The following is a 17,658-nucleotide window of genomic DNA, read 5'->3' as shown; positions in this document are numbered from 1 at the left end:
TTTGAAAATGCAAAAATTTATAAGAAAAAAGCAAAAAAGTGACATGACAAGAAATTGTCATCCAGAGTCTTTGAGCCAGGACAAAAAGTTCTGCTGTTCAACTCTAGGCTCAGATTATTCCCCAGAAAATTAAAATCCCGATGGAGGGGACCATATGTGATTACAAGAGTGTCACCATATGGATATGTTGAGCTTCAAGATAGTGATTCTGACAAAAAGTTCATTGTTAATGGACAGAGAATCAAACATTATCTTGAAGGCAATTTTGAGCAAGAATGCTCAAAACTGAGGCTTGAATGAAGCTCAGTAAAGGTCCAGCTAAAGACAATAAAGAAGCGCTTGCTGGGAGGCAACCCAGCTATTAGCAAGTTATTTGTTTTAATTAATACTTGTAGAAGTTTGATATACATTTTTCTTCAAAGGTTAATCATCAAAACTGAAGGAATTCACAGAGTTACAGAAGGATTCAGTGCAAAAAGCAGAGAAAAGGAGCTTGCTGGCAAGAAAACGCCAGTAAAGGGCATTTTGGGCGTTAAACGCCAGAATGGGTACCATTCTGGGCGTTTAACGCCAGAATTGCAGCATCCTGGGCGTTCAGAAAAACGCCCAATGATAAAGGCCCTGGCTGGGCGTTAAACGCCCATAATGGCCAACAATTGGGCGTTAAATGCCAAAATGGATACCATTCTGGGCGTTTAACGCCAGAAAGGCAGGGGGAGGAGATTTTGTTTCCAACTTCAAATTTTTTTCAAATTTTCATGTTTTGACTCATAATTTTCTGCAAACATGTTTCAAACTTTCATCATTCACCCTCAATTTTCCAAAATTCAACAATTTTCTAAATCTCTTTTCAATTTTCTTTCAAATCCTTTCCAAATCTTTTCAAAAACTCAATTATCCTCTTAATTTCTTTCCAAATCTTTTTCAACTCATCATATCATCTCTTATTTCTTAGATGCATAACTAAATTTTCAGATTTAACATCTTTATATCTTTTTCAATTACAAATCTCATCCTTTTCATATCATGATTTTATTTCCTTCCATCAATCATATCTCTATGTCATATCTCTTTCAAATTTTTTGAAATCCCTCCCCTCCTCCTATAAATATACATTCGTCCATCCCCTCCTCTCCACTATTCGAATTTGGCTCCTCTCCTCTCTCTCCCCTTTTCTTTCTTTTGCTTGAGGGCAAGCAAACCTCTAAGTTTGGTGTGTCTTTCCGTGATCACTGAGCTAAGACTCATCAAGATCATGGCACCTAAGGGAAAGCAAACCAAATCAAAAGGCAAGAAAGAGAATACTCCAAAGAGTCTTTGGAATCAAGAGAGGTTCCTAACCAAAGAACATGCAGACCATTACCACAAAATAATGGGTCTGAGGTCAGTAATCCCGGAAGTTAAATTCAATCTGAAAGAAGATGAATATTTGGAGATCCAAGAGCAAATTCGAAACAGAGGATGGGAAATTCTAGCTAATCCTGAAACAAAGGTTGAAAGAAACATGGTTCAGGAATTCTACTCAAATATATGGCTAACAGATAAGCAGAGAATAACTAGAACCGCCTTTCATACCTACCGAACCATGGTCAGAGGGAGGCTTATTTACTTCCATCTGGACAAAATAAGAGAGGTCTTCAAATTGCCTCAACTACAAGATTATTCAGAATCCTTTAATAGGAGAATTGTGAGAGTAGATAAGGGGTTGGATCAAGTTCTAGAGGACATATGCCTCCCTGGAACTAAGTGGATAACCAATTCAAAAGGTGTCCCAAACCAACTCAAGAGGGGAGATCTCAAACCAGTTGCAAGAGGCTGGTTGGACTTCATTGGGCATTCTATATTGCCCACTAGCAACCGCTCTGAGGTCACTGTCAAAAGAGCAGTGATGATTCATTGTATTAAGCTTGAAAAAGAAGTGGAGATTTATCATCTGATTTCTTGTGAGATTTACACAATTGCAAACAAGAACTCCACTGAAGCCAAACTGGCCTACCCAAGCTTAATTTCTCTGCTATGTAAAGATACTGGGGTGAGGATGGGAGTAGATGAATTCATCCCAATTGAACACCCAATCACCAAGAAGCTCTCCCTTGAAGGACCAAGCACCCCACAGATTGAGGGAGCATCCACTTCTCAAAATCAAGGTTGTTGAGTCCTAACTCTATGATAACCTTTATTATTAAGAGTCTATTTTAAGAGTCATTCATTTTTCTGCTTTTAATTTTCTGTCTTCTATTATTATGGGTCTGCTCTTATATTTATTTTTGAGTCTTATTTTTAGTCTATAATCAATAAAAATTTAAAGTTTATGTCTTAAAGCTATGAATGTCCCATGAATCCATCACCTTTCTTAAATGAAAAAAATGTTCTTAATTGAAAAAGAAAAATAAGTACATGAATTTCGAATTTTAAAACAGTTTAATTATTTTGATGTGGTGGCAATACTCTTGTTTTCTGAATGATTGCTTGAAAAGTGCATATTTTTGAATTTATTGTTTATGAATGTTAAAATTGTTGGCTCTTGAAAGAATGATGAAAAAGGAGAAATGTTATTTGATGATCTGAAAAATCATAAAATTGATTCTTGAAGCAAGAAAAAGCAGTGAATAGAAAGCTTGCAAAAAAAATGCGAAAAAAAGAAAGAAAAAGAAAAAAAAAGAGCAAGCAGAAAAAGTCAATAGCCCTTTAAACCAAAAGGCAAGGGTAATAAAAAGGATCCAAGGCTTTGAGCATCAGTGGATAGGAGGGCCCACAGGAATAAAATCATGGCCTAAGCGGCTAAACCAAGCTGTCCCTAACCACGTGCTTGTGGCGTGAAGGTGTCAAGTGAAAACTTGAGACTGAGCGGTTAAAGTCGTGGTTCAAAGCAAAAAGAGTGTGCTTAAGAGCTCTGGACAACTCTAATTGGGGACTCTAGCAAAGCTGAGTCACAATCTGAAAAGGTTCACCCAGTTATATGTTTGTGGCATTTATGTATCCGGTGGTAATACTGGAAAACAAAATGCTTAGGGTCACGGCCAGGACTCATAAAGTAGCTGTGTTCAAGAATCAACATACTTAACTAGGAGAATCAATAACACTATCTAAATTCTGAGTTCCTATAGAAGCCAATCATTCTGAACTTCAAAGGATAAAGTGAGATGCCAAAACTATTCAGAGGCAAAAAGCTAAAAGCCCCGCTCATCTAATTAATACTGATCTTCATAGATATTTTTGGAATTCATTGTATATTCTCTTCTTTTTATCCTATTTGATTTTTAGTTTCCTGGGGACAAGCAACAATTTAAGTTTGGTGTTGTGATGAGCGGATAATTTATACGCTTTTTGGCATTGTTTTTAGTATGTTTTTAGTATATTTTAGTTAGTTTTTATTATGTTTCTGTTAGTTTTTAAATAAAAATCACTTTTCTGGACTTTACTGAGTTTGTGTGTTTTTCTGTGATTTCAGGTATTTTCTAGCTGAAATTGAGGGACCTGAGCAAAAATCTAATTCAGAGGCTGAAAAAGGACTGCAGATGCTGTTGGATTCTGACCTCCCTGCACTCGAAGTGGATTTTTTGAAGCTACAAAAGCGCAATTGGCGCGCTTTTAATTGAGTTAGAAAGTAGACATCTTGGGCTTTCTAGAAATATATAATAGTCCATACTATGCCCGAGATTTGATGGCCTAAATAGGCGTTCCAAGTCAGCTCAAGAATTCTGGTGTTTAACTCCAGAACTGGCACAAAAGCTGGAGTTAAACGCCCAAACTGGCACAAAAGCTGGCGTTTAACTCCAAGAAAAGTCTCTACACATGAAAGCTTCAATGCTCAGTCCAAGCACACACCAAGTGGGCCCCGGAAGTGGATTTTTACACTAAACACCCTAGCTTACTCATTTTCTGTAACCCTAGGTCACCAGTTTACTATAAAAACTACTTTTAGTGATTCATCTTGTACCTCATGACACTTTACACGTTTCATACTGTATTCTCTACGGCATGAGTCTCTAAACCCCATTGTTGGGGGTGAGGAGCTCTGCTGTTCTTCATGAATTAATGCAATTACTACTATTTTCCATTCTATCACGCTTGCTTCTATTCTAAGATATTCATTCGCACTTCAACCTGATGAATGTGATGATCCGTGACACTCATCATCATTCTCACCCATGAACACGTGCCTGACAACCACCTCCGTTCTACCTTAGATTGAATGCATATCTCTTAGCCTCACGATTCAGATTAGAGTCTTTGTGGTATAAACTAGAATTATTGGCGGCCATTCCTGAGATTCGGAATGTCTAAACCTTGTCTGTGGTATTCTGAGTAGGATCTGGGAAGGGATGACTGTGACGAGCTTCAAACTCGCGAGTGTTGGGCGTAGTGACAGACTCAAAAGGATCAATGGATCCTATTCCGACATGATCGAGAACCGACAGATGATTAGCCGTGCGGTGACAGTGCATTTGGAACATTTTTACTGAGAGGACGGGAAGTAGCCATTGACAACGGTGATGCCCAACATAAAGCTTGCCATGGAAGGAGCCTTGCGTGCATGAAGAAGAAGATAGTAGGAAAGCAGAGATTCAGAAGACAAAGCATCTCCAAAGCCTCAACCTGTTCTTCATTACTGCATAACAAGTATTTATTTCATGTTCTTTTACTTTTTACAATTAAATCTGAGAATTATTGATATCCTGACTAAGAGTTACAAGATAACCATAGCTTGCTTCAAGCCGACAATCTCCGTGGGATCGACCCTTACTTACGTAAGGTATTACTTGGACGACCCAGTGCACTTGCTGGTTAGTTGTGCGGAGTTGCAAAAGTGTGATTGTAATTTCATGCACCACATTCTCCAATGGTTTCTTTTGGGTAACTCATGGCAGTAAAAATATTGAACACCATTTTTTCTTCATGCAGTCTTAAGACTAATTATCCCTTTTGTATTTCAATGATTGCCCCAGCTGTTGCTAGGAATGGCCTCCCAAGTATAATAGAGGCATTAGCCTCTTCGTCCATATCAAGTACCACAAAATTAGCTGGGAAGATGAACTCTCCCACCTTAACCAACAAGTCTTCCACTACTCTATGGGGAAACTTGAATGTTCTATCATCTAGTTGAAGTGCCATCCTTGTTGGTTTGACCTCGTCTATTCTCATTCTCTTCATCATGGCCAAGGACATAAGGTTGATGCTGGCTCTTAGATCACACAATGCCTTCTCAATGCTAATATTCCCTATGATGCATGGGATTTAGAAGCTCCCAGGATCTTTCATCTTTTGGGGATGTTTCTTTTGTATGATGGCACTACATTCCTCTGTGAGCACCACAATTTTCTTTTCTCCCCAGTTTCTTTTCATGGTCATGAGCTCTTTGAGGAACTTGGCATAGAGTGACATTTTCTCTAGTGCCTCAGCAAACAGTATGTTGATTTGAAGCTTCTTAAAGACTTCCAAGAACTTAGAAAAATGGTTGTCTTTCCCATCTTTTCTCATCCGTTGTGGATAGGGTGCTTTTGGTACATAAGGCTTCAAGACTTGCTTTGGTGGAGCTGGAGTATGTATCTCTTCTTCCTCCTTAATTTCTGAGTCATTTGCAACCTTTTCTTCTTGCAAGTTATGGCTTGAAGATGCCTCCTTCACCACTTTTCCACTTCTTAGTGTGATAGCATTGCATTCCCCTCTTGTATTTGTCATGGTATCGTTGGAAAATGTATTTGTAGACATTGGTATCTGCTTAGATAAAGATCCAAATTATGATTCCAATTTTGTGATTGCTACCCCTTGGTTCTTTATATTGGATCTGGCCTCCTCTTGGATTGAATCTATTTTTTTCTCAGTTTGTAATTGTCTCACTGCAACAGTGGCAATATCTCCTACCATCTGTGCCATCATAGCTTTCAATCTTGCAAAATTGTTACTGTCATCACATGGTAGTGGGGCTGAGGATGATATATTTTGAGGAGGGTTGATGTGTGATTGCTGGTTTGATTGGAAGGGAGCATTATGTGAGTTATAGTAAGCTCTATGATTGTGTGATTGATGGCTAGGATTGTTGTATTGGTTAGAGTGGTATGGCTTATGATCTTGGGTATGGTTTTGTTGGTTTCTCCACCTAAAATTTGGGTGGTTCTTCCAACCTAGGTTGTAAGTTTTTGCATTGGGATCATATGGTTGTCTAGATAAATTGTTCACATAGTTGACTTGCTCCCATTCATATTCAACTTCTGGACTATCTCCTTCTTGCATAGGTGCTTGAGCATTGATAGCTGAAACTTGTTTCTTCTCCATTTGCTTGGTTAGAGCTGCCAATTAAGCTATGATCACCTTGTTTTGATCCAGGAGAACATCCATCTAGTTTAGCTCCATTAATCTCCTCCTTGGGTTCCTATCGAAGACATAGAAATACTCATTATTAGCCACAGTTTCTATGATGTTTATGGCCTCTTCAATTGTCTTCTTATTATTGAGAGAGCCTCCTGAAGAGTGATCTAAAGCCTTCTTTGACTCTTGAGACAATCCTTCATAGAAAATGTGTAGCTGTACCCACTCATTGAATATATCCGGGGGGAATTTTCTTGTTAGCTCCTTATATCTCTCCCAAGCTTCATAGAGAGTCTCCCCATCTTGTTTTTTAAATGTTTGTACCTCAGTTCTTAACTTGATAACTCTTTAGGAAGGGTAAAATTTTGCCAAGAACTTATTCACAAAATCAACCCAAGTTGTCAAATTCTCTTTTAGAAAGGATTCCAGCCACTTAGATGCTTTATCCCTAAGAAAAAAGGGGAACAAAAGCAGTTTATAAGCGTCAGACTGAACACCATTAGCCTTCACTGTATCACAGATTCTCATGAATGTGGTTAGATGTTGATTTAGATTTTCTTGAGCATTCCCTCGGAATGAACTGTTATTCTGAACAAGAGTGATTAACTGTGGTTTGAGCTCAAAATTATTGGCATGTATAGTGGGTTTCAAGATGCTGCTTCCACAATTCCCAGGATTGGGATTGATATAAGAGCCAAGACTCTCCTCTCTTGTGGAGCGGCATGATTGCCTACAACATCCTCTTGGTGATTGTGTGCTTCACCCTCTATGTTTTTGTTTGGATTCTCTTCTTCTTCTTCTTCACCAACTACCCTTTTGCCTCTTGCCACTGCCTCTCTTTTCAATCTTAGAAATGTCCTCTCAGGTTTAGAATCGTAGGAGGTTACAACTCCTTTCCTCCCTGTCATACACAGCACAAAACACAATCTAAAACAAAGATGAACACCCTTTTGGAAGAAGGGTGAGTAATTCAAATTTGATTGATGCAAAGCATCAAACAGTTAGTGTGCTTCTTATTAAAATGGATATATATACAATGAATAACTGGAAATTCAAGTGCTATAAGAATAAGGAAAAACAAGAAGCTGAAATTAAGCTAACTAACAAAGTAAATAAAAATGCTTGATCTAGGTACCCATCAACTTAATTATTGTCAATTCAAAATCAATCCCCGACAACGGCACCATTGATGGAATCCCGAGGATGCTCGGTAAAGATTTTTCTCAATAAAATTGCGTTGCAAGTATAGCTCTACCAACAACAAGCCTCGAGTATCAAATTTAGAGAGGGATTTGGTTGTCACAAGTTCAACCCCAATAGAAATAACCGAAGTATTCAAACCTCGGGTCGTCTCATAAGGAATGGGCAAACATGTGCTTCAACATTGGGTAGAAATCCGGGGTTGTGAGTCATGAGCACAAAAATAAATGGGAATCTTAACAAGCAACTAATCTTAAATTATAATAAACTAATTCAAATAACTAAGCAAAATATGAGCAATTCCAAATTAACAAGTAACATCCAATACAATTCTATTCTAAACTAAGCAAATGACTATAACTAAGAAAAGTAATCAAGAAATTGAGTTCTCAAATATGAATAATAAAAGCAACACTTGACTAGGCATGGGAATTGGGGTCACCATCCTTGTCTAATAACCATATCTTGACAATTATGAGGAACCAAACTCATTAAGTCTACTTCTATACTTGAAGTACGTCAAATGGTTTGGTCAACATCAACCCGTAAGTTCTAACCTCACTACTAAATGACTTAATAGAAGGTTAGCGTCAATGGTTATCAAATTGACCACTAAGGGCTCCCAAACCATCAAATCCATTAGACCCAATTACTCAAGTTTACCCAATTCCCTTAGCCTAGACCAAAAGTGAAAAGAACTACACCATAATCAAGGTAAACAATTCATCAAACACTTGGTAAGCATTAATAAAAGACATATTCAAATTGTAATTAAATTGAAATTAACAAGTACCCACCAACAATTATCAACATACAATCATCCAAACAACACAATTAGTCATAGAAATCATCAATGTAACATTAACAAGTCAAGATTTACAACATTCATGAAATGAGTATAAAATGACAATTCACAAGAATTCATAAAACTAACACAAGATCTACGCAAAATTAATAAGGAATTCAAATTGAACAATTAAAACTAGTATTTAACAAGATCCAATTCACAATTCAACAAGGGAAGATCAAATTAAAACTAGATCTAGAGAGGAACAAGGGTTTCTCTCTCTAGAAGAACAAAGAACTAAAAATTTGCTAAAAATGTGTCTTAGTGTAAAATGATTGATCCTCCCTTTTCCCCTAGCATCCTTAGGTCTTTTCCATGCAGAAACAGCTTGAATTTGGGCTTGATAAGCCTCAGAAATTGTCAGGCACGATTTTCTTTAATGAGGTCACGTGCATCTTCCCGCGCGTGCGCGCCATGCGTGCGTACGCGCCGATTGATTTTGTTATCCACGCGTGCGCGCCAAGTGCGCGTGCGCGTCGATAGGAATCTTCTGATCCTCGCGGATGCGTCCATCCTTGCACGCCGCTTCGAGCCATCCTCATCCACGCGTGCGCGTGGAGTGCGCATGCTTGCCAATGCTGCTTTTCCCAAAATTCAAATCTTCATGTTCCTCCCTCTTGTGCATGCTTTCTTTCTCTCTTCTAGGCCATTCTTACCCTATAATTCCTGAAATCAATCAACAAATACATCACGGCATCGAATGGCAATAGAAGAGGATTAAAATATGGCAATTTTAAAGCAAAACAAGCATATTTTTCATTATGGAGCAATATTATGAAGTGAACACAAAACCATGCATTTCTTGTCAATAAGTGTGAGAAATATTGACAAAACCCCCCAAATTCTACACAATATAAACCACAAAATTGGGGTTTATCAAATCTCCCCACACTTAAACCAAGCATGTCCTCATGCTTAGAATAAAAAGACCAAAGATCATGGTGAGAAAGGATTTATAAAATGCAAACTGCCTAAGTGAATGCATGCAACTAATGTAAAATCATCTACCTACTTGGTCAAGGGCAAATCTATCCTCCAAGTACACATGTGAACATATGGGGCGGAAATAGTATGTAGCTCATGAATCCTACCAAATTGAACATCACTAAGGAGTGCATATAACTTGCTAAATGAACGCTTGTGAAAGCCGAGAGCAAAGAATTGAGCATCAAACCCTCACTGGAAGTGTATCCGCTCTATTCACTCAAGTGTATAGGGTTCGTCACTCAATCTTCTCCTAATCATGCTTTCCAAGATTTGTCTTTCATCTAACAGTCAACAATTACTTAATGCATGCTTACAAGTATCATGAGGTCTTATTCATGGGTTGTAACGGGGCTAGGGTGAAGGTAAGGATGTATATGGCCAAGTGAGCTTAAAATTTGAGTCCTTGATTAACCTAGGATCCCATTAGACACATAGAACAACCTATACAACTACAATATATTACCTAGCTACCCTTGAGTTTCACTTTTATGCATACTCATGCATTCTTTTCAATTCACACCCATATGCATTGTTTTCTTCGTTACTTTGTCTTGGGGTTTCTTTGTCCCCTTTTATTGCTTTGTTTGTTAGTTTTTTTTTTGTATATATCCCCTTTTCTTGGGGTCTTGTGTACAAAAGTTTCAATGCATATAGTTCAATCATTCAATATATGAGCATGTTCCCAAATTCTAGAATTTTTCAATTACACTACAATTATACACCTATATATCTACCCAAATTTTCCAAGTATATCCTCCTAATTGAATGATACACATCCTAACTTACCTAAGCTAATCAAGGATCCAAATTTAAGGACATTCATAGTTTTTCGCTTAGGGTTGTTAATGTGCTCTATTTAAGAACAAAAAGGGTTTATCATGGGCTCAAAATCGGTTAGCAATGGTAGATAAAAGGGTTAGGGCCATTTGGGAAAAGTAAATTAAATGAAATGATAGCCTCAATCATGTAAATGCGTACATACACAAAGTAATGGACATATAGAATCTGACAAAGCAAGGATCACAATCATATAGAGAGAGATATGCACACAAGAATGGGAAATAATGGTTAGAAGATGTAACCATGCAATAGGCTCAAAACTTACATGCTTGTGTTCTTAGCTCAATCACTATGTTCCAAAATACATTCTTAAAGCAAGTTTACTGCAGAAAATTTTCAAAATTTGGTAGGGTACCCCAAAACACAGTTTCTTGGGAAAGAAGTTATTGTTTTGACCAAGCAACACTATAGAAACTAACTATCATACAAGGAGTATTTACAAGAAAAACTAACTACACATCCAATGTACTAACAATGTACTAACTACTAGGCAAAAGATAAATCCATGGGTATTAAAAGGAGGAGATTGTTACCCATAGAGATCGGTCGAACGACCTCCCCACACTTAGAAATTAGCACGGTCCTCCGTGCTACGAACAATGTGCAAAGAGCGGTCGGGACCAGAACCGTCACTAACCTCTCCTTCAGAGCTCCCATCACTTGGGTTTGAGGTGGATGTGAATATTTCGGGTTCCTCCATGCTAGGGGTAACACAACGCAGAAGCTTCTTGATGTACGTGTATCAGCATTGATTGCGCCGCTCATATCTATCAAGCTTCCGGTGTAGATCTTCTATCCTTTAATGTGTGGATCTTTGTCGTGGTGATGATGATGAAGTGGAAGGAATAGAAGATGGGAGGGCTATGTCAAGGCTTGGGTTGTTCATGGGAAGATATAAGTATTTTCCGCTTGGGACCACATCACCCTTAGCCGGAACTATAATCTTCCTATCCTTTGCTTCCCAAGGATCACCCGCAGCAGCAACTAAATCAGATACCAATGCTGGAAATGGCAAATTACCGCGGGCGTGAACTTGGCTCATCACTTGCTTGACAAGAAATGGAATGTTCACCGGCCTCTCCATGAGAACACCCCAAACAAGCAAGGCGAGATCTGCCGTGAAGGACGACTTGTGGGTGCTAGGTAGCACATAGTGGGATAGGATCTGGGCCCAAGCTCTAGCTTCTACAGTAAGGAAGCGAGCGTCAATGCTCTTGGGCCTCATCCGGAGTCGACCATGGATCCAAAATGCTTCCGGCTCAGCGATGACTCGGAGGATCGAGTCCCAATCAAATCCAAACTTCTCTCGCTGACATAAGACTTCTTGGTAGCCATCCATGTCACTCGGTACCGGTAGGACATTAAGCACTTGCTGAATAGCCTCTTTTGAAACCGAGACTTGCTTCCGGCACATGTACACCGATTGAAGACAGGAATGATGGTAGTTAGTGTAGAAATCTTCCACCCAAGAGAGGTTGATTTCCCTTGGTTTTCTCAAAAGAAACTCCCATCCTCGCTGTTCAATGCAGGGTAGAATATAAGGAGCAACCTTGTCCGGCGGAGCAAGTAGATGCTCAGGATGATAGTTCCTGACAACCATGGAGGGGAACACAAGTTCACAGAAGCGGTTGGAGAACCTTGAAGAATCTTTTTTCTGGTTTGCTCTTTTCTTTCTCATCAATAGGAGCGGGTATCTTAGCCTTCTTAGTTAGGGGTCTGGCTCCCAATGAAGAGTGCGCCTTAGAAGTTGATCTTTAGGGTGCCCTCCTTGCGGCCGGTTTCTTTGGAGCTTTCTCCTTGCCTTTCTTGGTGGCCATCCTAGGAAAGAAAGGGAAATAAGAAAACATGAAACCCAAAGGATCATCTTAACCAAAACATGCAAGTGAAAGATAGTGCCCAAAAGAAACATTGCAATAATCTAATCATAAAAACATGGGTCATAACACTTGGCATGGGATGCAAGAGGAAGTGAAGCATGCAAAGTGGCATGAGAAGTATAGTCTCAAGCATCCATAACAAAGAGAAAGTCATGTTCAATGAGTATCTAATCAACAAGCAAAGTGGACTCAATACGTATAGAAGACAATAAGTGAATGAGGGGAGGCATCCAAATGCAAAGTACATTATTAAAAGAAACCAAAATGGCATTGATGCATTTCCTCGAACACTTGGCGTGTAATTGTCAAGCAGTGAGCAATTATGAGATACTCAATCAATATAACATCCAAAATGAAACATCAATCATCACATAAACATCACATATTGGCAAAGATAAGGGAAAATGACAAAAGATCTAGTAAAACAAATTAAACTCAAATTCAACATCCATGGAAAATTAAGAAAAAAAAGGAAAAGTAGGCAAACAAAAAGTAAGTAATATAATCATGTAACTGAAAGGGAAACTAAGTAAAACAACAAGAAGAATCTAACTATGAGAAATGATGCAAAGAAAATGAAAGAAAAGAAATGGAGAAAGTGGAACATTGAGAAGTGTAAAAGAACGAGGTTGAATTTTCTTTTGTGAAGATGAGAAGAAATAGGAGAGGTTTAGTGCCACCGGAAGAGGTGGTAATCGCCGATGAGTGGCCGGAGACGGTGGTGGTGGATTGTGGAAGAAGAAGAAGAAGAAGAAGAAGAGAAGGGGTGTGATGGAGGAGGAAGGAAAAAAAAAGAAATAAGGAAAGAAAGGGGGTGAGAAAGGCAGTGCGCGCAGCTTTAAAACTGATTCGCGCAACCGGCGCGCGCGCGCACTCTCCGCTGGCGCATCGGTGAGGGTTTTAGCAAGGGACGCGGACACGTCAATGGCGTGCACGCGCGAGGTCAGTTGTGCCTTTGGCACAGAATTGGCACAAAGGTGGCATAAGTCTGTGGATTTTGTACCAGAGTTGGTGAGTGGCGCAGGCGCGCAGACGCGCACAGTGCGCAGACGCGTGCTTGAGGGATTTTGCGACTGGCGCGGACGCGCACACTGCGCGGATGTGTCAGTTTTGGCACAAGATTGGCCCAAATGTGGCACAAGTCTCTGGATATTGTACCAGAGAGTTCAGATATCGCCATCGACGCGCGGGCACCGTGTGCTTGTGCGTCGATGGGTGATTTGCAATGGTACACGCAGGCGGCAAGTACGCGGACGCGTGAGTGCTTGGCGTGAGTTAGGCACGAAGTGGGCATAACTCTCGGGTATATGGCCCAAGAGGTGGAATTGCACCACCGGCGTGCGCGCGCACAGTGCACTGGCGCGTCGGTGCCCATTTTTCCTTTTTCTCTTCCTTTTTTTTCACAACAAGACCTATTCTAACACATTTTTGGTAGGAGCTTAAGCTAGTAGTCAAAGAGAATACTTCACAATTTCATGCACTATCCAAAACATACCATTCTCCCTACTTAAACAATTCATCCATACCAAAATGATGAGAACTATATGAACATCCTATCTATTCACAAGAAGAATAAAACTAGCAATCTTGTGCAATCAATCAATCATCAAGAATTCACAAAATCAAAAGAATTTAAGGTTACAAACAAAATGGTATAAACAAGGAAGATTTTACCACGGTAGGGTGCCTCCCACCAAGCACTTTTCTTTAACGTCCTTAAGTTGGATGGTCCTTTTCTTAGGCTTCCTCTCTCCTTGGTGCATCCTCCAATAGGTACACCTCTAGCTCCTTTGGGGGCTTGTAGCCATGATACTTTTTCACTCTATGTCCATTCACCTTGAAAGTTGCTTCACTCTTGGGATCAAACAACTCCACCACTCCATAGGGCTTTATCTCCTTCACCTTCAAAGGTCTTTCCCATCTAGAGCGGAGCTTGCCAGGCATGAATTGAAGTCTTGAGTTGTAGAGGAGGACCTCATCACCTTCTTGAAAGTCCTTCTTCCGAATGTGATGGTCATGGAATGCTTTAGTCTTCTCCTTGTAGATCCGGACATTCTCATATGACTCGTTCCTCAAACACTCAGGCTCCTTGCTGAGAGAACTTTTGCGTGGTCTAGCAATTTGCAGATAAATCCTCGTTGCAAGTATAGTCTCTAAACCAACAAAAGTCCTTTCATACAAACCTTTTGGTTGTCACAAGTAACAAACCCCTAAATAAATTGATAACCGAAGTATTCAAACCTCAGGTCGTCTTCTCAAGGAACTGCAGGGAAGTATGTTCTTATTATTGGTTATGAATCTTGTAAATTGGGGTTTTGAGAACGAGGAGCGAATAGTTTAATTAGCAAATAAAGTAAATGAAGAACAAGCAATTTAAATGGCAAGTAAAATAAATAAATTACTGTAAATAAACTTTTGGCAAGGTATGAGAAATTAGAGGTCCTATCCTAGCTATCCTTATCAATGATGATGAAAATTGAATCTTAATTCTACTTTGTTAACCTTTACTAAGGCAAAAGAAGGTCAAAGGATTAATTGGTCTGATCTTCGGATCTTATTTATTTCCTAAGAAAAGATTGGGATTATTGAAGTTCAATTTAATTAACAAAGATAACAATTATCAATCATGTTTGAGTTTGATAACTCCTGAGTTACTGATTTCTTAACCAAGACCAAAAGGAGAAAAGTAAATCTACTGGAATAAAAATGTCTTCAGATGGGAATAACAATAATGTAAATAAAAGAAAGCAATATTAAACTGAAATACCTCAAATAACATTAATTCAAAACAGTAATCTGTAACATGGAAGAATTCATGAATTAAATTGCAAAAGTAAATAAAAGGGAATATTGAACATGATAAAGAGATAATCCTGAAAGCGAATAAAATCCAAATTCTAAATCCTAATCCTAAAGAGAGGAGAGAGAGGAGAGAACCTCTCTCTAAACTAAATCTAAATCATGAAAAACTAACTAAAGTGGAGACTCTCCTTGAATGGATGCATTCCCCCACTTCATAACCTCTGGTCTATGCCTTCTGGACTTGGATTTGGGCCAAAAAGGGCTTCAAAATTCGCTATGAGCATTTTCTGCAATTTCTGGTGTGTGGCCTCTGTCACGTGTCTGCGTGGGTCACGCGGTCGCGTCATTCGGAGTTTTCCTTGTCACGCGGTCGCGTCAGTCATGCGACCGCATCATATGTGTTTCGCTCGAGGCGCGCGGTCGCGTTGGTCATGCGGCCGCGTCAATGCCTTTTCGCGCTGGCATACGGCCGCGTCGCCCATGCGATCGCGTGGCTGCCAGTTTCTTCAAAAACTCTGTTTTGTGCTTTCCTTCCATTTTTGTATGTTTCCTTTCCATCCTTTAAGTCATTCTTGACTTAGAAGATCTAAAACTACTCAACACACTAATCACGGAATTGAATGGAAATAAAGGTGATTAAAATAATTAATTTTAAAGCATAGGAAACATGTTTTTCACATACATCACATAATAAGGAAGGGAAAGTAAAACCATGCAATTAATATGAATAAGTGGGTGAAGGATTGAATAAATCACTCAAACTAAGCATAAAATATATCATAAAATATGGGTTTATGACTCCTCTAGTTGTAACTTCCTGGCTTCACCCGCCTTGGCTAAATCTATGTTGTACTACTTTACCGCCCAAGAGACTCGATGCTCAATCTCCACTAGAAGGTGGCATGCCTTACCATAGACGATCCAGAAGGGGCTCATCCCTATCGGAGTCTTGTAGGCCGTTCTATATGCCCATAGTGGATCTCCTAACCGGAGGCTGCAATCCTTTCTTTGTGGATTGACCACTTTCTCCAAAATCCTCTTAATTTCCCAGTTGGACACTTCCACTTGTCCATTTGTTTGCGGATGATAAGTAGTAGCAACCTTATGTGACACTCCATAGTGCTTGAGCAATGCCTCTACCTTCCTGTTGCAAAAGTGGGATCCTTGGTCGCTCACGATTGCTCGTGGCGACCCATAACGGAACACAATGTTATTCCTAATAAAAGAAACAACGGTATTGGCGTCGTCAAGGCAGGTAGGTATGGCCTCTACCCACTTTGACACGTAGTCAACTGCTAACAGAATATACAAATACCCACTAGAGTTGGGAAATGGTCCCATAAAGTCAATGCCCCATACATCAAATATATCACAGAACAACATAGGTTGCTGAGGCATTTCATCCCTTTGGGATGTGTTTCCCGATCTCTGACACTGATGGCAAGACACACATAACCGGTTAGCATCCTTGAATAAGGTTGGCCACCAGAATCCACAATCCAACACCTTTCTAGCGGTCCTTTGTAGGCCAAAGTGGCCGCCATATTCGGACGAATGGCAAGCTTCAAGAATTGGTTAGATTTTAGACTCCGGGACATATCTTCGAATTACTTGGTCCACGCCTCTCTTCCACAAGTGAGGTTTATCCCAAATATAGTATTTGGAATCACTCCTCAACTTGTCCCTTTGGTTTTTTGAAAAGTTGGGAGGGAAGATTTTCGCAACCAAGTAGTTCGCCATTGGGGCAAACCAAGGAAAGCTATCCGACACAGCATGCAAACTATCCAATGGGAATGAGTCATTGATCGGAAATGGATCAAATTTTAAATTCTCAATGCGGTTTAAATGATCCGCAACCAGGTTTTGAGATCCACTCCGGTCCCTAATCTCAATGTCGAATTTTTTCAAAAGCAAGATCCAACGTATGAGTCTTGGCTTTGACTCATTCTTTGTCAATAAGTACTTTAAAGTTGCATGATCCGTGTATACCACTATCTTTGATCCTAGCAAATAAGATCTGAATTTATCTAAAGCATGAACAATAGCTAAGAGTTCTTTTTCAGTAGTGGTATAGTTGGATTGTGCTGCATCCAGTGTTTTAGAAGAGTAAGCAACGACATAAGGGAGTTTACCATCGTGCTATGCAAGCGCGGCACCTACAGCATGGTTTGACGCATCGCACATTATCTCAAATGGCAACGTCCAATTGGGGCCTCGCACAATCGGTGCCGTGGTAAGAACTCTCCTTAGCTCTTCAAAAGCTTTCACACATTCACTATCAAACTCAAAATCCACATATTTTTGGAGTAGGCGCGACAATGGCAAAGCAATCTTGCTGAAATCCTTGATAAAGCGCCTATAGAATCCTGCATGTCCCAAAAACGAGCGGACCTCCCTCACAGATGAGGGGTGAGGTAAAGTGGTGATAACATCGACCTTGGCCGGGTCTACAGAAATGCCTTCATGAAATACTACATGTCCTAACACTATGCCTTATCGTACCATGAAGTGACATTTTTCAAATTTTAAGACAAGGTTAGTGTCAACACATCTAGCTAAGACCTTGGCCAAGTTCTCTAGGCAACAAGCAAATGAAGTACCATAAATGCTGAAGTCATCCATAAAGACTTCCAAACAATTCTCCATTAGATCGGAGAAGACACTAGTCATGCATCGCTGAAAAGTAGCGGGTACATTACATAGTCCAAATGGCATCCTTTTATAGGCAAAGGTGCCAAATGGACAAGTAAACGTGGTCTTCTCCTGATCTTCAGGGGCAATATGAATATGGAAGTA

General features: G+C 39.7%; 1 protein-coding gene across 1 annotated transcript; it reads right to left on the bottom strand.

Annotated features, from left to right (window-relative positions):
* Positions 1 to 4,917: 4,917 nt before the first annotated feature.
* LOC112785959 (uncharacterized) lies at positions 4,918 to 5,682 on the bottom strand. The gene is made up of 2 exons (XM_025829381.1): positions 5,298 to 5,682; positions 4,918 to 5,222 (listed from the first exon to the last, which is right to left on the bottom strand). Exons 1-2 carry the CDS (start codon positions 5,680 to 5,682, stop codon positions 4,918 to 4,920), a joined length of 690 nt encoding a protein of 229 aa, XP_025685166.1.
* Positions 5,683 to 17,658: the final 11,976 nt, after the last annotated feature.

Source organism: Arachis hypogaea, chromosome 20 (assembly GCF_003086295.3).
Source record: "Arachis hypogaea cultivar Tifrunner chromosome 20, arahy.Tifrunner.gnm2.J5K5, whole genome shotgun sequence".
Taxonomy (NCBI): Eukaryota; Viridiplantae; Streptophyta; class Magnoliopsida; order Fabales; family Fabaceae; genus Arachis; species Arachis hypogaea.
Note: the sequence above shows the minus strand (reverse complement) of the source record. Positions and strands in the feature narration are given on the sequence as shown.